Raw genomic sequence first — 24,364 nt, 5'->3', positions numbered from 1 at the left:
GTTCTTTTATTTTATGATTCAGTTTAGAGAGCATCATTAGAAAATTTATTAAAATATCGAGACATATAAAGGATCGAGGAAAACCTAAGATAATGAAAGATATCCCTAGCACTGTGGCATTCACGTTTAATTTAATACGGAAAACGGAATAAAACATACACGGAACAAATATCTCGGCGCGATTAAAGGAACACACCGATCGGCATTGTGGAGGACACTGGTGGCTTGCCCCGGCTGGATAGAATGGCGCCATCCCCGCCGCCCCGACGATCCCGGGTTAGTCCTGGCCTTATCGGTGGCGCCGAACTGGCCAGTTGCCGGGGAAAGAGTCCCGCTGGAAAGGGTTGTGGTCCTTGTTTTGAGTTCTTTTGCATTTTAAGGATTGCTTCGTGCTGGGTTCGCATGGTGCGCTTCACCCGCTTCTTTTTGGACGCCGTCTTGTTATTATCTCCGCCGGCTGTGTGCTCCTCTGTGACTGGAGTACCGTTCTCATTGACCGTGCCATTGAGATTGGTGTCATCGGCGATAAAACGTGCTGGACGCGGAAGCTGCGGCTCGTTGCTTCGGTTGATCTGGTTTCGGAGATCGTAGGATCGCTTGCACATCTCCCTTATGCCATACCAGCTCTCGTGTCCAATCTGGCTCACCATTTCGACGGGTGGCTGGAAGCCGAGGTCCCTAGCTGGCAGCTCCATGACCAGAGCCATCGGAACCTTCAGCACTCCATAAACATAATCCACTACGGAACCGGTAATGGTGCGCTTCGTGAGGCAACTAATGCTACCCGTTCGGTACTCCCGTCCGTTGTATGACTTGATGGCACTTCGTCCGGAATTGGCCAGGGAGCTCAGTTCCCTCCAGTAGAAGGCAGCTTCGCGACAATAGCCCCATGGGTACATGATGCTCTGGCCGTAGGAGTGGAGCGAAAGGAAGAACAGCAGATTGGGACTAAGCCGTTCCAGGATGTTGCGCATGGCCCGGGTCTCCGGCTCCGAGAAGGGACGGTCGCCCTTGAAGGTGTTGCGATTGTTCTTGCTGGATCCACTGGCCCAGAAAATGTCATAGTTCCGGTTGCAATCAGTTCCCACAAACTTGGAAGATTTCTGCGGACGACGATTCTTGCGCCAGTTGGCATTCTAGAAGGGAACGGGATTAGGAATGGGTCTCTGGTCTAGGAGGTACTCGGATCTAACTCACCTTAGTGCGAGAGTACTCATAACCATCGGGATTAACCAGTGGGACAATGATGAAGCGCAACTTGCGCAAAACATCGACATTCCGGGTGTAGCGCTCCGTCAGCTGGTAGATGCAGTTCAGGGCCGTTGTGATGCTGATCCATTCCCGGGCATGGGTACCGGCCTCTATGAACACTGTGTGCCGGCAGTTGTCCCCCACTTGCACCACCGGTGCATTGTTCCTTCCGTTGGTAGCCGCAACGAACGGAGGGGGCGACATTTCGCGGACTTGGGGCGATAGCTCCACGTTCTCAGAGTTCATCCAGTTGATCTCGAGGGCACGAACTTCACGCCTCTCATGCGTCAGCCCCAAGGTGTACATCTGCACGAAGTGGGGATACCGATTGGCCAGATATTCCAGATACTGGTTGATCTGCTTGTACTCGAGATAGTTGTGTAGGACATCGGGCCGTGGGATGACCACCCGGCGGAGTGGGGTTACCGGAGCATCCCGGACACGGCCCTTCGACGTCTTCGTGGTACGTTTCGATTTCGCGTTTAGCATGTTAGGACCGTTGTTTTGAGTCGAAAACGATATATCAAAGAAATTTAAAAAAATAAATTAAAAGACAAAAAAGAGGGATTCGGATTTTACACTGCGGAATTTTCGGTAGGTCTGACTGTTGGGTGAGATAGACTCGAATGGAATGGTATTCCAGGACCGGATTTCGGACTGACATCCCGACAAATCGGTTCTAAGCACGGCCTGCTTAGGCCGTTTCCCGTTTCCCGATTTCCAATCTCACCTGGCACTTGATGTTCAGGTGCAGTCGCTCCACCACGAGCAGAGCCAGACATGTGCGCGGCTTGGGATTGTCTTCCATTGTGCGGGCCTTAACCATTGGCGGCCGGAGTTTTGTTCCCTTAAATGGCCCAAAACCGTACTACACCCACTCAAAACTCCAACCCCCTTATTAGGGTGCTCCTCTAGATGCACTTTCAAAAAAAGGGTGTATATTAGTTTGGATAAAAAAAATAGAATTATAAATCATATTTATAAAAGTTGAAAAGGTATTAGCTTATTTTCTGAATAACTTTAAAAAACTAGTAAAAATCATTTAAAAAACGATCTTTTCAAGTGCATAGTTCGCAGTGGGTAAATGGAACAGCGACAACGTTTAATAAGTTGGGCACGGTAGCATGTAATGCGGAATTGGATTTGGATTCCGACTCTGAATCCCCTGACCCGGCAGCAGCTGCCACAAAACGCAAATATGCTAAATGTCAGACGGGGGGCAAGGCAACATGACTGCTGGAACTGGGGGGCCGTGGAGCTGGCAAATGAGCAGGACTCGAGCCGGAGCACCAGCAGGTTCAGGAGCTGGAGTAGTAGCAGCAGCAGCAGCGTAGGCGTTCAAAAGCGCAGCAAACTCCCAATGAAAATAAACAAGGATTCCCTGAGCTGGCGTGCACCCTGGGAAACGTGGCAGGACCTTTAGCAGGTCCTAGCCGTGTTCCCATTAAGCGTTCTACAGCCCGAAGTTCATTTGAGGATCTCGGCTTCCGGTTAACACTAAGCTACTTGGAAATTTTTCTATTTTATAGATTTATAGTTTAAATGTTTATTATACAATATATTTAAAAATTAGATAGTTTTTCTCAGAAAGGTGTTGCCGTTTCAGGTAATTTTCTTTCATTAAATAAAAGCTTTTTATAAAAATCTGTCCTATAATATTTTCAAGCTACCATTTCTTATGATAACTCTAGTCCTTTAGGGTTAAACTCTTCCCGAATATGGCTGAGGAGTGTAATATATTTTTTATTGCCTGGCAAATGTCATGTCAACGCAAAAGTCAAAAGTGCGCGGCAGTTCGGTGTAGAACACTCACATCCAAACAACTGTCAGGCCTTATCCTTATCCTTAACTGAGTCCATATAAATTGGTATAAATATCTATGGCATATAGCGGGAGCAACGCAACCAGTTGATTTATACAGGAACCATGTTCGTGTTGATTTTCATTTAACGGTCTTTTAGTCAACTTCCTGACACAGCGACTGCCATATATTTACGTCCTGGCTATGTCTACATAATACATTGTAACTTCTTTTCCTATTTGGTATACCCTTTTATTAAAAAAAAACTAGAAAATCGGTCTAAAGAGTGCTTGGACTCTTACATATCCTGTGTTTTTACGCCATTTTGTTTTTTATAAATAAGTGTTGGAAAATACGTTTCTTTTTTAAACTTTATGATTTGAAAAATATATTTTATGACATACATTTTTAACATATTTATTGACTAGAATAAAGAATGTCCTATAGTCGTTGTATAATGTTTATTTCAAAAACATTTCTTTGGATTTTTTATTTATTTTTTTTAACATTACATGGCCCAGACACGCAAAGTTCCGCACTAAGGGAGCGAAGGGTGAAGGAAGTGAAGCCTTTCCCAGTCAGTAAGTCAGTCGGTTGGTTGGTCGCATTTCTGGGGGAAGGGTTTCCAGTGGGGGACCACCCTTTTTGAAGTATGCACATTATGTCATTAGCATGTTGGCAAATATAAAGGGCCAAACTTTGTTGAATTCTGGGGTTCTCTCTTTTTTTGTAGGGGGGTTTTCCGACCCCCCTGCCTGATGGCTGTCTCCTGTTGCGATGACGAAATGTAATGTAGCATAAAACTGTTTACAAATTAACAAAATTCCGAACAATTATGGCCAAACAAATTCGGATTGCCGGATGGCTGGGAAACACGGCCTGGACCTGCCCCAATGAGCCGGATTTTGTCATGTGGCAGGGCAATTTAAGTTTATGGAATAGTTTCTGAGGCAATATTCTGATTATTTTGATTGCTTTGTAACAATATGCCACACTCTACAGGCCAATAAGCCCTCCATTATTACCATACCCTCCATTCAAGTTAAGGAACTACCAAAATTCTGAAATAATGCTACCTTTGTAGACGAAATAAATATAAAAAAAAATATGTTTGGAAGTCCAGTTCCGATCCAAAACAAAAGACGTATACAAGATTTCATGTTCATGGTTAAGGCCAAAACGCATCGTTATTGTCGCCAAAGGTCTTTCAGATGCAAATACCCATGCCTTGAGTGGAACAATAGAGACCCGTAATAGATCTTTCCTTATGCGAGTGTATAAGACTTTAAGCTAATGCGATCGCTGAGCCAAGATAACGAATAAATTTGATTTGTGAGTGGCCGCGTGCGGGAAAAGTTGAATGCCCTTTTGGCCAACTGGTGTCTGGATCTGGCTAATAAATATACCAAGATGATTTAGAACTCGGCTAGAGAACTGGCACTAAGCCCGCATTAGAGGCATTAAGCTAAAAACAGTCGCACAAATTTTAAATGTAAATTATTTCGGCTAAACTAGTTCTGCTTTTGTCCACCGGAAATATCAGCTCCGGCGGCTCATTTGTTCATCTGCCGCAGCTTCGATTAATATATCGTGTGGATACATCCATGAATTCGATTCTCCTACCAAAATAAAATGCAACTCCAAGCGATTCGAAGCGGAAGTGCCCAAAGCTATAGCCGCCAAGTGTCATAATTACACACAAAAGCGGTCCGAAAGCAAAGTCAAGCGATCAAAAATATAAATATCAGAGCTATGAGAGCTGTGAGCTATGAGAGGTGAAGATGTTGAATGACCTGGCTTCTGTTGATCATCAAAATAATGATGTAGATCTCTTTTGAGCTCTTCACGAATTAATGAACTCGATAAATGCGTCTTAAGATGATGGCTATGACTGGTCACTGGTAACTGGTAACTGTAATGAGCCAACGATCCATCCCAGTGGTCTAAAACATTGCTTCCGGCTATTTTGATGGGCCCGTGACCTTGCCTGTTTTTGGCCAAATTCGAAAGTTCACTGCTCCACAGACTAGGGAATCCAAAAAGGAAAAAACCACGAGCACATCTTGAACTTTCAAATCGAATCGCAGAGAACATCGTCGCACCGACCCGTCATCATGACATTAGGAAGCCCATATGCTATTAAGTTGAAACTCCTCAGATACGAGTTCCTCTATAAAAACCAGAAAATAAACAAGCATCGGCTTCAGAATCGATTCATAAACCGCCACATGCGGATGCAAAATCCACAAATAGCCAGAACGAAAGAGAACAATTTGTTATTGCGGTGATCGAATTTTATTCAAACAAACAAGTTTTCGAAATTAAAAAAAAAAATAGGAATCAAAATCAAAAAACCTACCACACGCAATTAAATAAAAGAAAAAGTTCAAATTAAAGGGAATTAGCCTGGTGAATAAATTATGCAAAAATAATAAATAAATTCTAATCAAAAAAAAAAAGAAAAAGATATATGTATTTGATGAGAATATAGACGCGTGCCACGATCGATTTAAATAAAGGCTTCCCGTAACTTGTCTCGTGACGCGTTTGCGGCTATTTTTTGTGGCTCGTAACTCGAAACTGGTCGACAAGTCCGACCTTGACACTCACTTTTCTAAACAATAACCGCAGATCCGAGACCATTTTTTCGGTCTCTTTTTTGGCCAGCATCGTCTTCTTTCTCGGCTGGCTGTTGGTCTGGCTTTTAGTCTTCCGCCGGATCGGAGATGGAGCGCACGGAACGCGCCTGAGCTTTAATTAAATATTGTGATTTCCAAAGTGCCGACACTAAATAAAAAAAAATAAGCTAATCATTCCCACTAAGCTCTCGAATCGGTTGCATAATCGTTTCAAGTGCAACGTGCAAACAATTAAACAAACCTACTACACAAAAAGTGCATAAAAAAAGCAAATATTAAAAAAAAAGAAAAAACAGGAGAAAAAAACGTGTGCTGGTCCATGCAACTGCATATTTTAATACATAATTGGCCAGTTGAGTGAACAAAGAGCTAGTGGATTGCAAAAAATGTGGCAGGGAATCGTGTGCAGCTTGACTTTATGTCTCATCGGTCTGGCGGATCTTGGCCTCGCCAACAACCTGGCCGGCTACGAAGGGTAATCACATTAATTATAATTTACAACTCTGATGAAAGTCAGAGAAACAACATGTTTAAAATGGACAAGACATCAATCAGGCAGTTCTTCTTTAGGGCATTTTTTCTTGAAAACAGGTACTAGCCAAAAATAATTCATTTTGGGCCTTTAGCGACGTCCTCTCCTCCTGTTCTCCTTCATTAATCCCATGGCTCCGATGAAAACGGCGGCATACATTATGACGTTGTCCACGCAGTTAAAGTCCTCCTGCTTGGCCCGATATGACAGATACGGTATTGCCACAACGGATGCCACCCAGAAATAAGGGAACATTTTCCAGAACCACTTATAAACATCCTTCAGAACTTGCCACATATTGTACTACTAGTTTTAGCCAAAACTAGTTTTGGGTGTGTATTTATAGGAATATTATTTTATTTTGAAACAATGTTCGGGGAATACTAAGTTTTGGTTAAGTCTAGATTGAAAGTTTGGTTTTTACGGAGTCTGTGTAATCTTAAAAGGTTTGTTCAAAGTCTTGTCTCATAGTTATTGTTAGTTAGAGAGTCTCTAGAGAGCCCATGGCCAGCAGCCCTTGCCACATCTTAATAAGCGGCTCTGCCTCTAAACGTTTTGTCGTTTTGGCCAAGTACAAAACATACCAGCTGTACAAACAATAATTCCGTTGGTAATTTTCGCGATTTGTAATTGCCCAGTGCCCGATCGCAGTGCGAATTGTTGGCCAAATATGCCACTCCCCGCCCCGGTTCCGGCCATCTCGTTTGTCATTTGGGGGCCCATGTGGCGTATGAGTGATGGATGAGCGTGCGGTGGTCGCGGGAGGCAGAGTTCCTGACCCACTGTCTGGAATTCCGTTTGTCAATAGGAAATGCCAATTGTCAGCTTCCTTCCGCTTAGATTTCAGAACTTTAAAAGAATCATCAACAATGGGAGATTTTTTAAAAACGAAAAACAAGCCTGAAATGGATTTTTAGAAGGAAACAGTTTCTAAAAAATATTTGTTTTTCAAAAAAATTAAAAGCATCTTTTAACTGAATATAAATTTTAACTCTTAGTGAAGTTTTAAAGGGTTTTAAGTTCATAAATTATATAGTTCTATTTTAATGTTTAAAAGAGGTTGGCTTTGAACATTTTTCGAAACTTTTTAACTTTAATTTAAAGAACCAATAAGAAGGGATTTGAAGAGAATAGAGTTTAAAAATTATTAAAAAATCCATTGTATATCATAGACTCTTTTAAACACTTATAACACTTTTGAGTACTGAAAACCACGATTTTCTTACCACGATTTCCACATCATAGCATTTTCAAGTTCGAAAATATAAACTTAAAAATGCAGAGATTTTGGATATATTCACAAGGCCAGCATCATTCGGCCGACAATGGGCACTGATTTGCCTAAAAATGTTTTGGGAAAACTTAAAAATTCATACATTTAAACCGATTCTTTATGCAGAGATGAAAAATGAGCTCCGACATGAGCGACGGGGGGCGCTTAATTAAATTATCATTGAATGCCGTTGGCTGCCACACGTGATTAGCTATTTGCTGGGGTCTTTGTTTGCTGTCTTATTGTCTATAATAAACCGCCTTCCCTCCGCCCACAATCGCCCCTAATGCAATGCATATATATGCATGGACTTAAAAACGATATTTGTCGGCGGCATCCGTATGTTTGGCGTCTTCATGTTGCTACACAATTTCTTGTATCTTGCGGTTATTCCGTTGTGGAATTTTACGAGATGATAAATTGGCCACCGATTCGTACGCTACGAGGTGGCAAAGAGCCAAAACAAAAAAAAGAAGAGATGTCTATAGAAACACTTTGCATAAATTTATGAATAAACAACTCATTTTGACGCCGAGGCGAGGGCGAGGGTGAGACATAAATTAATTTGTTGTCCAATTAGTTTGAGACATGTGGAGCAATCATCGGGATTTCCCGCTGTCGTCCGGGGCTCCGTTTAATAATCTTAATTATTATTATCTGTCGGGTTATCGGCTTATAATTCGCGGTTAATAAGCATATCACACTACACGTTCCAGCGCAAAAATAAGTTATTTAAGGGACGAGCGAAACTGTCAAAATGTTTAGGCCATTAAATTAATTAAATGCTTGTCAGTGGAATGCAAAAAAAATTTATTTGTTTTGGCATCACGTTCCATTAATTATCACCTATCTAACAAGTCTATAGATTTCCTGACCCTGACATACTGACTAAAATTGTGGCTCTAAAGGTGTTACATTTATTTTGAATGAAAGTCTAGACAGCGTTGGGCTTAAATGTTGGGATTTGTAAGGTGATTTTAGAGGAAGTACTAAGGGAACTGATATGAGCTAAAAATTGCGTACTAATAATATATAAATTATTTATTTTTAGTTACACAAAATACACAGTGCAACATGGAGGCGAGGATGCCTTCCGCTATATGGTGGACCTGCAGACAAATGATGCGGACCTGGACTTCTGGCTCCTGACCAGGAACACCTCAGTGCTGACAGTCAGTCCTCGTAAGAAGAACCAGTTCGAGGCACGTCTGTCCAGTCTGGGAGTCAGTTTCGAAATGCAGCCCCTCATGGAGCTGATGGCCGCCCTGAAGGCGAACAGTTCCTACGCCGAAGAGGATTATGATGGAGAGTACGAGGAGTGCCAGCAGGACGACTGCGGGGATTCCCAGCGTCCTCGACGACGATCTCGCCGCCAGGCTAGAGGCTTCTTTTCGCACTATCCACGTTACAACGAAATCCTGAGCTTCATGAGCGGTCTGGCCGCCAGGTATCCTCAGTTCTGCCGCTACGAGTCCCTGGGTCGTTCCAATGAGGGTCGTCACATCGCCGCGCTGTCGATTTCCCTGAACAGCAGAGTTCGTCACCGACGAGTGGCCTACATCCAGTCAGCTACCCACGGCAGGGAGTGGATCACCACCCAGACTGTCCTCTACTTGGCCTACGAACTGCTCAGCAATCTGCGCGCCTTCCAGCGAGTCCTCCAGGATGTGGAGGTCTTCCTAGTGCCTCTCGTGAATCCCGATGGCTATGAATACACACATACCTCGGTAAGTTCCTGAAATGTTTTAGATTCTTAAGCCCGTTGAACACCAAAACAAAACTGAGAGATAAATTTCACAACCAAATCTTAAGATATACATATGTTGTGCTTTGCGTTGTCTTTAAAAATCTCATTATTCATTGAAACATATAATATTTCATTCAAATGGCCATTTAAAATACTAAAGTGTTTGTGTTTTATCTTTAAAAACGAAAGAAAAATGGTTTTCAAATTATAAATAGGTTTTTTTAGTGGATTGTTCTATTTATGGAATAGAAAGCAAGTATAATTTGTTTAGTTCTTAATAAAAATGATTTTGTTTGGTTTGGATTAGTCCCTTTTTGAATGAGGATGATATTTTCCTTAAACTTTTTATCTAAATCAATATATAACATATTCTAAAGATAAATTGTTGTATTCTATTCCATTTATTTTTTCTGTCGTATATTTATGCATATTTCCTTTCCTTAAAATACAATTTTTATATTATTTAAAGGATCGTTTTTGGCGCAAGAACCGTCATCGTTATGCCGGCCATGCTTGCTCCGGCGTGGACATCAATCGAAACTTTGGAAACCATTGGAACTATCAGGGTGCCAGCCAGAACGTAAGTCAATGCCCACCTGTTTCACCCCGACATTGACCTTCGCTATTGACCCTCGATTTTAACCCTTGAAATGTTATTTTTTTGCATCCCAAAAAAACGACAGCTCTGCTCAGAGGTTTATTCCGGAACGTCGCCCAACTCCGAACCGGAAACGTCCGCTGTAGTGCGATATCTGGAATTCAATCGGCATCGTGTGAAACTCAGCCTGGATGTTCACTCATTTGGCAAATTCATTTTTTATCCCTACGGCTATGCGAAGTGAGTATTGTGGACAGAGATGGGGACTGGACCCGGGGACGGGACACTCTCCGTTTTTATTTTCATTTCCATGTCCGATGTCGAAAATCCGTGGCTCGGCCAGCGGGGTGGCCCGGAAAGAAATTCAATTTACTTTTCAATTATTTGCTAAAAGCAATTAAACCCGAATATTTCTGCTACTGAATTCATTTCGCTGAATGTAGAGAAAAATATTTAAAGTTATATTATTAAAATAATAATTTAATAATAATCTGTATAGAGTCTGAGTGTATATTAAATTTAAGCTAGTAACTTTTAATGGAAAAGATTGAAATGAATTTAATAATGAATTAAATTTTTCTTCTTGTGCAGAAATACCGTACCCCCCACGGTGGGAACACTCCGTTCAGTGGCTCTGAGGGCGGCCAACCAGATCGCCAAGTACCGGGGCACCCACTACACCACCGGCACCTCCGCCTCCATTTTGTACGAGGCCTCCGGTAGTTTGGACGACTATGCCTACGGCAACCTGGGAATCCCACTCTCCTACACGATCGAGCTGCCCGGTGATGAGTTCCACGTGCCGGCCCACGACATCATCCACGTCTGCAAGGAGACATTCGCCGGATTCGTGGAGTTCATCCGCCATGTCAGCCTATATTGAATACAAACTCTCGTATTTCCACTCTGTTTAAGGAATTGAATTTATTGTTTGTTAATATAAACTAATTAGTGAACTCGTTGTTAAGCATTAAAGACATGAATATTGAAAAGAAATGAAGCAAAGCTTTTCTTATAATTTGTTTCAAGAATTAACTATAGAAACCCCTTTAAAAAGTTTTTTTTTTGGCTTGGGATGGGCATATCAATTCTCATCCCATTCTTGATTGGAATACCTCAAACGACTTGTAGATCGATTCCCCATCATTCTGCATCAAAATCTGGCACCGAAATATTTTTTCGATATTTTTCGTATTTTTCCTGAGGAGACCCTTTCAAGATGTAGGTTTTTGGCCAATGGACCCTTGGGAAGGCCATATCTTGGGCAATTTTTATGCGATTCTTGAGATGAATACCTTAAAAGATTTCTGAATCGATTCCCCATCATTCTGCATCAAAATCTGGCAACGAAATATTTTGTGGATATTTTTCGTATTTTTCTTGGGGAGACCCTTGCCTGGGGGAAGGCCATATCTTGGCCAACTCTCATCCGATTCTTGAAAGGAATACCTTAAATGATTTCTGGATTGGTGCCCCGCAATCTGAATCAAAACCGAATATATCTCTGGTTTGTGAAAATTAATACCATGAATTCGGAGGCTTTTTCCATTGAATAGTATATTTATTTTATTGCCTAAAGCTGCGCTTAATGGAAGACAGAATTCCATCAGTTCACAATTTATTTTTTATTTCCATTCAAACTGAATTTTATTAGTTGAACAAAGACTTCATTAACAATTTGTTTGTTTTCAGATGAAGTCTTTAAAGAGTACTCTGCCACCGTGGTTTATGTTTTAAATTAATACAAATTTTATAGACAATTAATTCATTTTTAAGCGGGAATGAACTGGCACTTTTCCCAGCCCTGTTTTCAAGGTAGGGGAACTACCTTCTGTCATAAACAGAAGCATATAAATTGGTATCGTAAGCAGTCGGCAATGTCTCCAATAAACTGATAATTCGATAATATTTCTTTCTGATAATAAGATTAGCCGAAACACCTGTATTTTAGCCAGTTTATATCAGACTATAGAGGGAGAATGACCTCAATACTAGTGGGTTTTTTAATTTGTTTGATGGTTCAGCCCATGGTCATTTTGGCCTGGCAGGATTATAAGGACTTCAAGGTTTATGAGCTAAACTTTCAAACGAGTGATAAGGATCTTATAAGTAGGTATGCTAAGGAAAATCCTCTATTGGATTTCCTGGGCCCACATCGTGCCAAAAATGAAAGCAGTTATAGAGTGATGGTGCCTCCGGAAAAGTGTGATAGTTTGGTTAAATTTTTCAAAGAAAATAACCTGGAACATCGAGTCCTAGTTGAGGACTTATCTTCTTATGTCCTGGCCCAAAGAGTCGAAAATCAACGAAATAAGAAACATCTCCAGCTTCCACACTTGGATGTCCTTGGAGCGTTTTATACCCACTCGGAAATCAATGATTACCTGGACAGCTTACCTGCCCGGTTTCCCAAGCGGGCTTTCGTCAAACAGTTCGGTTGGAGTTACGAGAGGCGTCCCCTGAAAGTCCTAACCATAACCAATGGCGATGGAAGGAGGGACAAGCCAGTGATCCTGGTTGATGGAACTGTCCATGCCAGGGAGTGGATATCCCCGTCTATGGCATTGTATATTATTCAACAGCTATTGGATAACTATTCCGAGAATCAGGAACTCTTAGAGGACTATGACTGGGTGATAATGCCCGTGGTTAATGCCGATGGGTATGAGTTCACTCACACGGATTCCCGCTACTTCCGAAAGACTCGAAAACCCACTAACGATCCGGATTGTGTGGGTACGGATATTAATCGGAACTTTGGATATGAATGGGGTCATGACGAAGGCTCATCGGGGGATCCCTGTGAGGCTATTTATCGCGGGGAAACACCCTTCGATCAGCCCGAGACCCAAGTCCTTCGGGATTTAATGCTCCATCATAAAGGAAGACTTATCTGGTATTTATCACTGCATTCCTATGGAAATTACTTACTTCTTCCATGGGGACACACAAGGTTAGTGGTTCAATGGATTCAGATATCTTACAGACTTTATTTTGATTTTCTAAAAAAACTTATTTATTGTTAAGATGTTGGATAGTATTTGATCACATTTTTTGCCATGGCGCGAACACCAACCCAGGTTTCTCTAACCAGCTCCCTTATTAGATATTTGGGTGGATAAAATTTGAATTCCTCATTTCCTCTAATCCCTGGTAGCTCCCAAACAAATGACAAGGGAAATCCGACTTTGTAGGCATAGTCCATTGAGGAGCCACCAGCAACATACATAGCATTTCCGGGTCTCGCAACGTATTTTGAAGGTCGGCTGGTCTTGGATATGGCTTGAATAGCTTTTTCGGCAATTTCCAAATGTTCCTTATAGTTTTTAATAGTTTCTCTACAATATACATAGGATTAAAAGGTTAGAAGACAAAAATCTTAATAACTTACTTAGCATAGCTCCATGGGTAAAGAATTTCTGCACCGTAAGAGTGAATGGAAAGGTATAGTTTTCCACGGTTGTTGGCTGTCAGTTCGAGTAGAACTCTTTGAATCGTCTGAGATTCTGGCTCGGTAAAAGGGGCTTCACCTCGATATAATTGAAAGTTACATGGATCGTCGGAAGCATCTCCAGCACCCCAACCGACCTCGAAATTTCTATTCAGATCAGTGCCAATGCAGCCGTTTCCACTTGGTTTTCTATTTTTGCGCCAGTCTATTCTCTCTATATCTGAGCGTGAATATGTATACCCATCTGGGTTGACCAGCGGCAGGATAATCCATTCATAGTCATCTAGCAAGTCCTTGTTCTTATCATAGTTCACAACCAACTCGTTGATAATATTTAAGGCGGTGGTGTGGGCTAACCATTCTCTGGCATGGAAGCCGGCATCTATAAAGATTACATTCTTTCCGGGTCGTCCGTCTCCATTACTGATAGTTATGGTTCTCAGGGTCCTGTTCTCATAGGATACGCCGATTTCCTTCAGCACCACACGGTTGCTATAGCTCCACGCTAATCCATCTAGGTAATCCCCTATTTCTTCATAGGTGTAGTAATCATTTGTCTGATAGAAAGGTCCAACAAGTGCTGGGACAGCAAAGGCTCCGCCCAGGAACACAGTGATCACGAAGATGGATAGACCCATTTTGTTGGAATATCGAAAGTAGAAACAACTTATATACATTTTCTTGAAGAGTTCAAACACATTCTTGTTTTATTCATTTAGTTAGTTAGATGAGATAATGCAGCTCGTGGTTGAAGGAATGTTAGCTTTAAAAATATAATTATTGAAGAATTTTTACTTTTACTTTGTAATAATTATTGTATTTTCGAATTCCAGCGAATTTCCGGAACACTATCAGGATATGATGTCAGTGGCGGATGCCGGAGCCAAGGCCATCGTTTTCCACTCCAATGGAATCTATACCTATGGAAGTACCTACTATGTGCTATATCCCACCTCCGGAGATTCGGCAGACTATGCCCTGGGAGTAGCCAACGCCACTGTGGCCATCACCATGGAGCTACCGGCTGGTGGCTTTTTGGGCTTCGATCCCTGGGTTTCCCACATCGAGGGATTGGTCACGGAAAGTTGGGTGGGTGTCCGGGCGATGGCCGTGGAGGTGATAAGACACTATCCGGCGTAATCGGGCCATAAATAAAGACACATGCAGTGGAATTGCGCCAACTTTGATTTAGTTAATAGTGTTATTTATGGGATCTAATGGAAGATTAGATATGTCGCTTTGGTTGCCTGTTGTCTGGGTATTTAAGAGCCTCCCCAAAGCCACGCGGTTGCTTAGTTTTTCGGAAAATGAAGTTTTCTCTGGGATTGCTGGTGCTCCTTGCTTGTGGCGCCACCTTTGTGGTTGCTGATCAGGATTACGAAGGGTAAGGTTTCCAAAAATGTACAAAAAATAAGAAGAGTAATTTTCGCTTTAAAATGGTATATATTTTTTATTATTAAAATAAAAATTTTCGTATAGTTATCGAATTTACGAGGTGACACCTTCCAATGCCGAACAGGCGAGTATTTTGCACCAACTAAGTGCCGAGGGTTTTGACTTCATTGGGCAGAGTCGCCTTTTGGGGCAACCTTCGCGAGTGATTGTGAGTCCTGGTCAGCTGGATAAGTTCCTGCAGCTCGTCAAGGATCACAAGATGATCCACAGTCTCTTCAATTCCAATCTGGGAGCATCGATTGCCGAAGAGTTCGTCCAGCTGCAGATGCAGCGACTTATGAACCCAATCACTGGCAAAGGTCGCCTGAGCAACGAAAGGTATTACAGCCACGAAGAGATCATCAACTATATTGATGACCTGGCTCAGCGTTATCCCAAGAGGGTATACGTGAAGACCGTGGGCTGGTCGTATGAGAAACGAGTCCTGAAAACCATCACCATCACCAATGGCGATGGAAAATTCGGAAAAAAACTGATCTTCATGGATGGTGGCTTCCATGCCAGAGAGTGGATCTCACCAGCTGCTGTTCTGTATGTTATTGATCAGCTGGTAGAGAATTTCCAGGAGAATGCTTACCTGCTGGAGGACTACGATTGGGTGATCCTGCCCTTGGTCAATGCCGATGGCTATGAGCATACCCAGACCGGAACCCTGGCCCGAATGTGGCGCAAAACCCGTCAGCCATATAACTATCTGGGACAGACGTGCTATGGAGCCGACCCCAACCGCAACTTTGACTTCCATTGGAATGAGGAGGGTGCCTCGTCGAATCCCTGCTCGGATACCTATGCTGGTCCCAATGCCTTCTCTGAACCCGAAGCCGTAGTGGTCAGGGATCTGATGCATTCGCTTTCGGATCGCGGTATTATGTACCTCACGATCCATTCTTATGGAAACTATCTGCTCTACCCTTGGGGCTGGACATCGTAAGATATAAACAGATTTTAATTGGCAGACTCTATATTAAAAGAAATCATTTCAGTGACCTCCCCGATAACTGGCAGGATCTAGATGCTGTGGCTTCTACTGGTGCTGAGGCCATCAAGAATGCCACTGGCACTGTGTACACCTACGGATCTTCTACCAATGTCCTTTACATTGCCGCTGGGGCCAGTGACGATTATGGCTACTATGCCGGTTTCAATGTGTCCATTACCATGGAGCTGCCAGGAGCTGGAAGCATCGGGTTCAATCCCCCAGTTACCCGCATTGAGGAGTTTGTGACTGAGACCTGGATTGGCATTCGGGCCATGGCCGAGAAGCTCTTCGAATTATATTAAAAGTAACTTCAGAGTTCTCAATGATAATATTTCAAAGTAGTATTTGAGAATAAAAAACTTATCACATTTCTTTTAAATTTCTATTATTGTTTTTTTCAAGTACCACTTCATTCTGATTACATTTTTTAATAAATGGCCACTTCTTTTCTAAGATTACATAAAGGTTTTAATGAAAAGGTTTTGTTGAGTGCTGAAAAGTGATTTTATAACAGATTTTCTTTAACAGATTTAAGAGAGATATAAGGTAATATAAAAAACGATATATACATATTTAGTATACTATTATATTTGTATTTATTTAATGGAACTATAAAGAAGTTTAAATAATTCTTAATTAAAGGCTTAAATGGGAATTTCCTTCCCAAAATAAAAGAGATATAGAAATAAGAATATAAAACCCATCTAAAATCCAACTATTTTTGTATCTAAATATCTCATTTTGTTGAAAACTCATGGCGAAATCATAAGTGAGAACCACTATTTGATAAAAGCTTTTTATTATTACTGTAGGCAATCATAGGCCCGATCGATTACTCTCTGTTTTACAACCCATTCCGAACATATTTCGATTTATTGATAACGAATTGAGATTGCTGCCTGGCAAGTTTCCTTCGGTATTGTAGAAATTCACTTCTCAGAGAGCTTGCAACGTGGAAAGATGGATATTTTTTGGGCTCTGGTGGCCCTAAGTTGCCTGAGCTTGGGTGCTAGTCTGCAGAAAACCAATATATATGAGGGGTAAGTTATTTAATATTACATGGAATACTTTAATATTAAAAACCCTTTCTCAGATACAAGGTCTATGAAGTTTCCACGAAAGCCAGATCGGCGGATAATGGACTGTTTCTTTCGGAGTTGGCCAAGAACCAGACTTACTATGAAGTTCTTCCTGGATTCAAAGGGCGTACCTCGGCCAGGGTGATGGTTCATCCCGAGGAGCAGTTGAATTTCGTTCAGTTGATGGCCCATCGCAGTGTCAGCTACGAGGTTGTTAACCACAATGTGGGCCTCACACTGAGTCGGCAGTTTGAAAAGAATCGCATGTTGCGACAATCGTACCCCTACAATGGAAGACTGGGCACGGAGAGGTACTATACCCACAGTGAGATCAACCAGTTTATCGAGGATGTGGCCAAGGAGAACCCCCGGAGAGCCTTCATTAAAACCGTCGGCAAAAGCTACGAGGGTCGTCTACTGAAAACCATAACCATTACCAATGGAGATTCCAGACGCAATAAGAACGTAATCCTCGTGGATGGTGGTTTCCATGCCCGCGAATGGATATCCCCAGCCACGGTTGTGTATCTAATCAACCAGTTGGTATATAATCTGGAAGAGAATGGGGATTTGCTGGAGGACTACGACTGGGTTATCCTGCCTGTTGTGAATCCCGATGGGTACGAGTACACTCAAATATCAGAAGATACTCGAATGTGGCGAAAAACCAGGAAACCGAGTAGTTCTGAGTGTGTTGGAACTGATCCCAACAGGAATTTCGATTACCATTGGAGGGAGAGTGGTGCCTCCGATGATCCTTGCAGCAATACCTATGCCGGATCGAAACCCTTCTCCGAGCCGGAAGCACTGGTAGTCAGCGATTTAATTCGAACTTATTCGGATCGAGGACAAATGTATTTGACCCTGCACTCCTATGGGCCTATGATTCTTTATCCTTGGGGTTGGATAGAGTGAGTTATTGCCTTTGTAACACTAATTTCATATAAATTAATATTTATGTTTTGTTTTTGAATCAGTGAAGTCCCCGAGACCGTTGATGATCTGGACGAGGTGGCCAAAGCTGGATATGAAGCTATTTTGGAAGCCACTGGCACCGTCTATGAGTATGGACCCTCAACTACTACAATAAATTACGCGGCAGCTGGGGCCAGCGATGATTATGCCTTTAACGAAGGGTTCCCCATATCCTTTACTATGGAACTTCCACCAGGTGGTGACGATGGCTTTGATCCCCCAGCCTCGGATATCGATCGATTGGTCAAGGAGTCGTGGGTCGGCATTTCGGCCATGGCCCGGAGAGTGGTCACAAAATATCCTCTTGCATAACTGCCTGATGTGCTATTAACCAATTTGTCAATTACTTTCTGGTAATAAAACGAATCACTAATATTCCCCACACAGCTTTGGTCAATTGCTTAATCAACGTGATTATTAGTCATCAAGATAACGAGTTGTTTTTTTTTACCTTTTTGATAACCAGAGAGCTCTACTAGATATTATTTAGCTTGGATGTTGTTTATATATATATTTTTCATCAAAAGTTATGAATATGTTTCATAAATATAAATTGTATATATGTATGTAATTAGAAACGGAATTAAATAACATTCAAATAAAGCCCCTAAGTAACAGATTAATTATGAATAATTTATTATTAAACTTAACGGATTTTTTTATTGAGTTTTGATAAGTTAATTTGTATATTTGTATTGTAATATGTATATTAATGCATGCTACAAAAAGTCTATTCCTATTTAATATTAGATTATAATTATAAACATATTCTTGTTCCTAATCGTATTTTTTTCCACCTTTGACTTTGTTTTATTTCGTAGATTTTTTTCATCCCATCCACAGAATTTTAGCAAAAAGTAAAGCAAGACCATAAGCCCTGAACCAGATAAGAAATTGAAATAAAAAACCGAAACCAAGATCGAAGCTTCAGTTCAAATAATGCTACTGGCAAACACGCACCATCTTTAAAGTATAAAATGATTTTTACGGTAGTCTTCCTGCTTTTGATTTCGACCACTTTGGAATTCGACGAAGAGGTAATAGTCCTTATAGTGTACCTATTTAAAAGTGAATAATTCCGTATATCACAGTATTGCTCTGATTCGAATGAGTTGGAAGACGAGTGTGGCACTATCTTCTATCCAATTGTCAAACCCTTATTGACATATTTTAAAGTTTGCCAAGAGAAACAAGAACGGAGCTCCCACTGGCAAGATAAGTATACAGAAGTTCTAGAAAAATACTCGGCTTTGCAAAACAAATATTCCAACTTGCACGATAAATTAGAAGAAAACTGGAGTGAAAAACTTTCGGAATTGCAAGCAAGTAACCAAAAAAAAGATCTAGAAATGGAAAATCTGAAAGCTCAAATCAATCAATTAAATAATCAAATAATTATTCTGCAAAAATCAAGTGATCTCGAAAAACTCACAACTCAAGTTAGTAAAGACATTGAAAAACTTCGAGAAATAATTAAAAATGGTGAAATTTTCAAAAATTCGAGAATCCAAATCGAAGATAGCCGTCCAGAACCGTATACTTTGAAAACTAAGACAATAAGTTTGCCAGATCGCTGTCCCAAATCAACACAAAGTTCTGAACTTCCAAGTAGAGTCCTCCAAGAAATCCAAATCCCTGGATCAGATCCCTTTAATGTGACTTGTTATTCGGGAGAGGATGAAGGACCCGGATGGATGCTGGTCGCACATAGATACGGCTTTCCCCAAGGATTTAATCGTACTTATGAAGAATTTAAAAATGGTTTTAACCCCAACCTCGAAGATTCATTTATTGGATTGGAAAGATTGCATGTTTTGACCAACAGAAGGCCTCATCAGATGATGTTAATAGATCAGAGTGGTCTTACATCTTATACTTTGATATGCGACAACTTTGTTTTGGGTAACGAAAAAGAAGGCTACAATCTGAAAAAAGTTGAGGGATGTAATGGAGATACTTTCTTCGTAACTCAGGGAGTAAAATTTTCATCATTTGATCGGGGTGCTAATGGGCATTTTTACCATAACTGGGCCGCGTATACGGGCATTGGCTGGTGGTATTCTTCTCGGTATGTATCCTAAAATAACTGATATGAAATCATTTTTTTTAATTATTTTTTTATCCGGTAGATTTCAATACACACATATTAATCTTTTCCAAAATTTTGTCTTAGACATGTTTATCCGAAGGAAAGACTAAATAAAGTGGAGAGCTTTTCCAAACTTTGGAGAAAAAAATAATACGATTGGCATTAACCTCTTTAGATTTAAATTGAAGGCTTATATTATTAAACTTTATTTTTCTGTCAAATTAAACTCTATAATAAATATATTGAAGTATTATCAAGACATTCCAAACCTTAAAATACCATTTTAAAGTAAATAAAATGGTATTTAAGCTATTTCCCGGTAACAGCGATTATCTAGACCCCCCTCTTCAAATCCAAGCACTTAATGGTCTCAATTACCGAACCCCCGATAAGAGGCAACAGTGCGGAGCACTTGGAACAATGTGGCCCAGTGTGTCAGTGTCGCCGAATGGAGGAGACCCACCCAGAGCTCTACTAATTAGAACAAATACATAGCGATTATAAAATATCCCTCGGCTTTATTGCTCGCGATCAGTAGTTCTCTACGACTTTCTGGGCCATAGCCTTGATGCCCACCCAGGTTTCAGAAACCATGGAAGAGATCTGTGAGGTACTTGGATTGAAGCCAGAGCCTCCAGCTGGCAGTTCCATAGTGATGGAGATGGGGAAGTTGGCCACTGCGAAGGCGTAGTCATCGCTACCTCCGGCGGCGGCATAGAGGACGTTCGTGGAGCTGCCCACGGTGTACTTGGTGCCGGTGGCGCTCTTGATGGCAGCGGCTCCAGCTTGGGCCACCTCGTCGATGTTCTTCCAGGTGCTGGGAAGAGATCTAGAGCAGAATAATATGTAAATTATTGTGAACTAATTGCAGAAAATCATAACTACTTACGAGGTCCATCCATAGGGGTAGAGCAGATAGTTTCCGTAGGAGTGGAGGGTCAGATAGAATACGCCATTCTTAATGCCTAGGAGAACATCCCTGAGCGTTTGGGTCTCCGGCTCAGAGAAGGCAGTCTCGCCCTTGAAGGTGTCCGAGCAGGACGAACTGGAGGCACCCACCTCTCCCCAATGATAGTCAAAGTTTCGGTTGGCATCGGTTCCGTAGCAGGAGCTGGTCACCGGCTTGCGGGTCTTGCGCCACATCCTGGTTCTCGTGTGGGTGTACTCATAGCCATCGGGATTGACCACTGGCAGGATGACCCAGTCATAGTCCTTGAGCAGATCCGAGTTGGCGGCAAAGTTCTCCACCAGCTGGTGGATGACATATAGAGCTCCAGCATGGGCGATCCATTCGCGGGCGTGGATGCCGGCGTCCAGGAAGATCACTTTCTTGCCAGTGCGTTTATCTCCATTGGTGATAGTGATAGTCTTGATGTTGCGGTTCTCGTAGGACTTGCCAACCACCTGGACGGTCACACGGCTGGGATAGGCGGCGGCCAGTTCATCCAGATAGGCGTTGATCTCGTCGAATCGGTGGAAGGCCGTGAAGCTGATGCTCCGTTCGGCTGACCTCAGGTTCATCAATCGCTGGCTCTGGTTCTCCACCTCCTCCTGACGCAGTGACACGCCCAAATCCTCAGTGACCACAGTGTACTCCAGGTTGTACTTCTCAAGGAGAATCTCGAATCCCTCCTGATCCTTCGGTTGGATCATCACCCGGCTAGGGGCGTCCAAAGAGCGTGGCAAGTCGAAGAAGTCGTACTCCTCGTTGCTGGACAGGCGCAATAGCACCTGCTTTTCGAAGGCATTTCGCGATTTGATGTCGTAGACCTTGTATCTGTTAAGGGTAGTATATTATTTAATTTTTGACTTTGAAATATAACAATTATAAGTAATCGTATAGGTATTCCGAGGGATAACTCACCCATCGTAGCTATCGGCGGCCAAGGCCACACCGATCAGCAGCAGCAGCAGCGCAATTTGTTTCAGCATTTTGCAGTCCGCTCCGATCCGTTTCGTTCCGGCTCAGGGCTTCTATTGAGTCCCACATTCAAAAGTGCTAGCTTATATAGCCAAACACCCACCCAGTGCTCGATCTAGACCCAACCCAGCCCACCCATTCGCCACCACTACCTGACGCTCGTCGTCGTCTTCCTAACGGTAAAGATAATGGTGACGTTGACGTTCCGTCGAAGAATTCGATCGGAAAACGGCTATCGGTAGTATCAGTTCTATTTGAGAACCTATGAGGGCCTCTAGGGGGAGGAGCTCGACTTGTTTGATTCGATTTTTTGTTGGGGCTCGGAGAGGTGATGAGGCAAGTATGGAGAAAATCTCACAAAATTTACAGTCTTTGACAAAAGAATGACAGTCGGGTTTTCGGTAAATTAATGATAGTATTTTGAGGCATCGCTTAATTTTAGCCAGTCATAGTCAGTTTATAATTCCAAATGCACATTTTATGGCTATATCATAACAGATAAAAAAATAACTAAACAAGAATATTATTTTTAGACTTTACTTTAAAAGCAGCCTAAAATAAACGTATATATTTAATTTTCAAGTGCAGAAAAACCGAAAAAAAACTCAATGGCTAGGTTTAAATCAAAATTGTCATTGGCCTAAAGATACCATGTATTTTTGGCTCGTAAATCGGGTCTTCTGACTAACCAACTTTACGCAATCAACATTTGATTTATATGGCTCTTTTAGCCTTAGACTTTGTCAATTCTTGGAGCACGCCAGTCTATATCTCAATATATGCCACTGGGTTCCAGGGCTTGGACTGTTTGGCTTTTGGCGGAACGTGGCTTTATCAGTTCATGTGGTGCACTGCACCAAGAAAAAAGTTCCAAGTTTTAAACAATACCTAACACAAAAAAAACTGCGCAGAAAACCGACAACCGAACAAAATATGAAAAAAAAACAAAGCAACTAAAAACTCATCTGCCGCGCACACAAAATATATTTGAAAATTTATTGCATTTCATGAGTTTTTCCATATTTGTCTGCATTTGTAGGCAGACTTTTGGTCACAAAACTTTTCGGCTGCTGGAAAATACAACAAAAAAGAGTAAACAACCATGGTGGCTAGCAACCAACAACGAGGAAGTTGCTTACTTAAAACTGACAATAAGCGCATGGAAGTGACAAAAAACACTCCGGAAACTGTTGGCTCGTAATTTTGAATGGCCCATTGGCAGCGACAGGCCTACGGAATGCTAACCCTCACTCTAACCCACAGTTTTTGGCCAGAAGCTCCTATTCACTTGGCCGCAAACTGTTGGAAAGTTGGCCCTATAAAGGAAAGGGTTTCATTATTCATTCTATGATTGAATTGAATTTGTATCTTTTTCAAAGATTGTTCCTAACAATTTAATTAATCTTTTTAAACTATATATATAAGTACTTAATATAAAAAGGTATAGGGCATAACCCATTCGATCTGAACTTTTTACAACCCATATTGTATTTTTTTTGTGGACTGCATCTGACTGGCTAAAAAATGAATTAAAAATGTTGGGAGTGAGTGTGCTGTACGAGTATTTGTTTTCTTTTGGTTTTAGTTTTGGGTTTGCGAAAACTTTTGGCAAACCCATTCAGCTGGCTTTTTCACGGCATTGTTGGTCATGCAGACCCATTTAAAGGGAAATTAAACCAAATTATTTGCTCGGCAGTGATAAGAGTGGCAGGGCTTTAATTTGTTAATTGAAATTGATGTGAAAAATCGAAAGTATTTTGGCGCAAATTGCTTGTAAGTAGTTCTCTCAATTCATTAGTCTGTCATTTGCATTTAAAACTTTGGGTCTGCGGATCTTTAATTTTCATTTTGCATAAATTACGATGACTAAGCCCACAAAGGAACCTGCCAGAAGCCAGAAGCCAGTCGCTGGGCATGAACTTGCGGCTTTTATTGCTCTATTAGATGAAGGGGGAACGCCATGGGAAAGGGGTGTTACTCCAGCAAAGTGTTGGGATGTCAAAAACTTCCGAGGGAGCCATGGCCGGGCTGGGGAGGATTTTAATTAAAATTCATCTTCACATTTAATCAAATCATAGCAACCCCTTGGCTTTCGGCATTCGACTTTGGGCCTGCCACTGACATCGACACCTCTTGGCTGGCTCCTCTAATTAAGTGCGAAAAATCGTTAAATGTAAAATCAAATCGTGCAAAAAGTAATTGGGGGAACTTTGGGGTGCGGGCGGAAGTTTAAATGGACTAAATTGTTGGCATTGTTTTGGCTTGGATTAAGGCCACAGTCAGCGGTGGTGGGTGGAGGTTAAGTGGGTGGTCGTGGCAGGTGTCAAATATATACAATAAAATCTATTATTTACTCGTTGCCAGCTTTGAATTCGGATTTTACTTTTGCCAATTTTCTTAATTGCCAGCCGGAAGCTCGCGTTGGAATTTCCACTTAAATTTTTCACTGCCTAAAGGCCATTTTCCGGCGATATATAAGACGGAATCGGTTCGGATTGGAAATTACTTTGAATTCGGATCTGGCCCAAGATGAAACTAATTTTCTCCCCACTTTGCCTCATCTTGCGGGCGATT

At 41.7% G+C, this 24,364-nt stretch overlaps 8 protein-coding genes across 8 annotated transcripts; 5 read left to right on the top strand and 3 right to left on the bottom strand.

The window, feature by feature from the left end:
- Positions 1 to 109: 109 nt before the first annotated feature.
- Positions 110 to 1,902, bottom strand: LOC6506429 (carboxypeptidase B). The gene is made up of 2 exons (XM_001957857.4): positions 1,198 to 1,902; positions 110 to 1,136 (listed from the first exon to the last, which is right to left on the bottom strand). The coding sequence occupies exons 1-2, from the start codon at positions 1,738 to 1,740 to the stop codon at positions 183 to 185; spliced, it is 1,497 nt and encodes a 498-aa protein (XP_001957893.2). The 5' UTR covers positions 1,741 to 1,902; the 3' UTR covers positions 110 to 182.
- A 3,325-nt stretch (positions 1,903 to 5,227) lies between these two features.
- LOC6493508 (carboxypeptidase B) lies at positions 5,228 to 10,839 on the top strand. Its single transcript, XM_001957858.4, has 5 exons — positions 5,228 to 6,166; positions 8,548 to 9,223; positions 9,713 to 9,823; positions 9,927 to 10,081; positions 10,433 to 10,839. The coding sequence occupies exons 1-5, from the start codon at positions 6,078 to 6,080 to the stop codon at positions 10,722 to 10,724; spliced, it is 1,323 nt and encodes a 440-aa protein (XP_001957894.2). The 5' UTR covers positions 5,228 to 6,077; the 3' UTR covers positions 10,725 to 10,839.
- A 953-nt stretch (positions 10,840 to 11,792) lies between these two features.
- Positions 11,793 to 14,464, top strand: LOC6493509 (carboxypeptidase B). Its single transcript, XM_001957859.4, has 2 exons — positions 11,793 to 12,794; positions 14,126 to 14,464. Exons 1-2 carry the CDS (start codon positions 11,821 to 11,823, stop codon positions 14,430 to 14,432), a joined length of 1,281 nt encoding a protein of 426 aa, XP_001957895.2. The 5' UTR covers positions 11,793 to 11,820; the 3' UTR covers positions 14,433 to 14,464.
- On the bottom strand, positions 12,812 to 13,945 carry LOC116655807 (carboxypeptidase B-like). The gene is made up of 2 exons (XM_032454191.2): positions 13,233 to 13,945; positions 12,812 to 13,179 (listed from the first exon to the last, which is right to left on the bottom strand). The coding sequence occupies exons 1-2, from the start codon at positions 13,928 to 13,930 to the stop codon at positions 12,864 to 12,866; spliced, it is 1,014 nt and encodes a 337-aa protein (XP_032310082.1). The 5' UTR covers positions 13,931 to 13,945; the 3' UTR covers positions 12,812 to 12,863.
- Positions 14,465 to 14,565: 101 nt separating the features above from the next.
- LOC6493510 (carboxypeptidase B) lies at positions 14,566 to 16,105 on the top strand. Its single transcript, XM_001957860.4, has 3 exons — positions 14,566 to 14,676; positions 14,772 to 15,674; positions 15,731 to 16,105. Exons 1-3 carry the CDS (start codon positions 14,600 to 14,602, stop codon positions 16,026 to 16,028), a joined length of 1,278 nt encoding a protein of 425 aa, XP_001957896.1. The 5' UTR covers positions 14,566 to 14,599; the 3' UTR covers positions 16,029 to 16,105.
- Positions 16,106 to 16,622: 517 nt separating this feature from the next.
- On the top strand, positions 16,623 to 18,164 carry LOC6493511 (carboxypeptidase B). Its single transcript, XM_001957861.4, has 3 exons — positions 16,623 to 16,766; positions 16,820 to 17,716; positions 17,783 to 18,164. Exons 1-3 carry the CDS (start codon positions 16,687 to 16,689, stop codon positions 18,090 to 18,092), a joined length of 1,287 nt encoding a protein of 428 aa, XP_001957897.1. The 5' UTR covers positions 16,623 to 16,686; the 3' UTR covers positions 18,093 to 18,164.
- Positions 18,165 to 18,643: 479 nt separating this feature from the next.
- Positions 18,644 to 20,360, top strand: LOC116655766 (angiopoietin-4-like). Its single transcript, XM_032453934.2, has 3 exons — positions 18,644 to 18,817; positions 18,872 to 19,848; positions 19,910 to 20,360. The coding sequence occupies exons 1-3, from the start codon at positions 18,758 to 18,760 to the stop codon at positions 19,977 to 19,979; spliced, it is 1,107 nt and encodes a 368-aa protein (XP_032309825.1). The 5' UTR covers positions 18,644 to 18,757; the 3' UTR covers positions 19,980 to 20,360.
- A 7-nt stretch (positions 20,361 to 20,367) lies between these two features.
- Positions 20,368 to 21,897, bottom strand: LOC6506428 (carboxypeptidase B). Its single transcript, XM_001957862.4, has 3 exons — positions 21,734 to 21,897; positions 20,759 to 21,646; positions 20,368 to 20,698 (listed from the first exon to the last, which is right to left on the bottom strand). Exons 1-3 carry the CDS (start codon positions 21,799 to 21,801, stop codon positions 20,401 to 20,403), a joined length of 1,254 nt encoding a protein of 417 aa, XP_001957898.1. The 5' UTR covers positions 21,802 to 21,897; the 3' UTR covers positions 20,368 to 20,400.
- Between the last annotated feature and the right edge of the window lie 2,467 nt (positions 21,898 to 24,364).

Source organism: Drosophila ananassae, chromosome 2R (assembly GCF_017639315.1).
Source record: "Drosophila ananassae strain 14024-0371.13 chromosome 2R, ASM1763931v2, whole genome shotgun sequence".
Classification (NCBI taxonomy): Eukaryota; Metazoa; Arthropoda; class Insecta; order Diptera; family Drosophilidae; genus Drosophila; species Drosophila ananassae.
This window is presented reverse-complemented; position numbering and strand designations above follow the sequence as displayed.

What these genes read in the sequence shown, in the direction of transcription:
- LOC6506429 (XM_001957857.4), bottom strand. Translation starts at nt 1,740, where the DNA reads ATGCTAAACGCGAAATCGAAACGTACCACGAAGACGTCGAAGGGCCGT. An exon ending in ATGAGTACTCTCGCACTAAG is followed by an intron (nt 1,137 to 1,197) that starts GTGAGTTAGATC and finishes GTTCCCTTCTAG; the next exon opens with AATGCCAACTGGCGCAAGAA.
- LOC6493508 (XM_001957858.4), top strand. Translation starts at nt 6,078, where the DNA reads ATGTGGCAGGGAATCGTGTGCAGCTTGACTTTATGTCTCATCGGTCTG. An exon ending in AACCTGGCCGGCTACGAAGG is followed by an intron (nt 6,167 to 8,547) that starts GTAATCACATTA and finishes ATTTATTTTTAG; the next exon opens with TTACACAAAATACACAGTGC. An exon ending in ATGAATACACACATACCTCG is followed by an intron (nt 9,224 to 9,712) that starts GTAAGTTCCTGA and finishes TATTATTTAAAG; the next exon opens with GATCGTTTTTGGCGCAAGAA.
- LOC6493509 (XM_001957859.4), top strand. Translation starts at nt 11,821, where the DNA reads ATGACCTCAATACTAGTGGGTTTTTTAATTTGTTTGATGGTTCAGCCC. An exon ending in CTTCCATGGGGACACACAAG is followed by an intron (nt 12,795 to 14,125) that starts GTTAGTGGTTCA and finishes TTCGAATTCCAG; the next exon opens with CGAATTTCCGGAACACTATC.
- LOC116655807 (XM_032454191.2), bottom strand. Translation starts at nt 13,930, where the DNA reads ATGGGTCTATCCATCTTCGTGATCACTGTGTTCCTGGGCGGAGCCTTT. An exon ending in TACCCATGGAGCTATGCTAA is followed by an intron (nt 13,180 to 13,232) that starts GTAAGTTATTAA and finishes TGTATATTGTAG; the next exon opens with AGAAACTATTAAAAACTATA.
- LOC6493510 (XM_001957860.4), top strand. Translation starts at nt 14,600, where the DNA reads ATGAAGTTTTCTCTGGGATTGCTGGTGCTCCTTGCTTGTGGCGCCACC. An exon ending in GCTGATCAGGATTACGAAGG is followed by an intron (nt 14,677 to 14,771) that starts GTAAGGTTTCCA and finishes ATTTTCGTATAG; the next exon opens with TTATCGAATTTACGAGGTGA. An exon ending in TACCCTTGGGGCTGGACATC is followed by an intron (nt 15,675 to 15,730) that starts GTAAGATATAAA and finishes AAATCATTTCAG; the next exon opens with TGACCTCCCCGATAACTGGC.
- LOC6493511 (XM_001957861.4), top strand. Translation starts at nt 16,687, where the DNA reads ATGGATATTTTTTGGGCTCTGGTGGCCCTAAGTTGCCTGAGCTTGGGT. An exon ending in AAAACCAATATATATGAGGG is followed by an intron (nt 16,767 to 16,819) that starts GTAAGTTATTTA and finishes ACCCTTTCTCAG; the next exon opens with ATACAAGGTCTATGAAGTTT. An exon ending in TATCCTTGGGGTTGGATAGA is followed by an intron (nt 17,717 to 17,782) that starts GTGAGTTATTGC and finishes TTTTTGAATCAG; the next exon opens with TGAAGTCCCCGAGACCGTTG.
- LOC116655766 (XM_032453934.2), top strand. Translation starts at nt 18,758, where the DNA reads ATGATTTTTACGGTAGTCTTCCTGCTTTTGATTTCGACCACTTTGGAA. An exon ending in CTTTGGAATTCGACGAAGAG is followed by an intron (nt 18,818 to 18,871) that starts GTAATAGTCCTT and finishes CGTATATCACAG; the next exon opens with TATTGCTCTGATTCGAATGA. An exon ending in GGCTGGTGGTATTCTTCTCG is followed by an intron (nt 19,849 to 19,909) that starts GTATGTATCCTA and finishes TTTATCCGGTAG; the next exon opens with ATTTCAATACACACATATTA.
- LOC6506428 (XM_001957862.4), bottom strand. Translation starts at nt 21,801, where the DNA reads ATGCTGAAACAAATTGCGCTGCTGCTGCTGCTGATCGGTGTGGCCTTG. An exon ending in GCCGCCGATAGCTACGATGG is followed by an intron (nt 21,647 to 21,733) that starts GTGAGTTATCCC and finishes TACCCTTAACAG; the next exon opens with ATACAAGGTCTACGACATCA. An exon ending in TACCCCTATGGATGGACCTC is followed by an intron (nt 20,699 to 20,758) that starts GTAAGTAGTTAT and finishes ATTCTGCTCTAG; the next exon opens with ATCTCTTCCCAGCACCTGGA.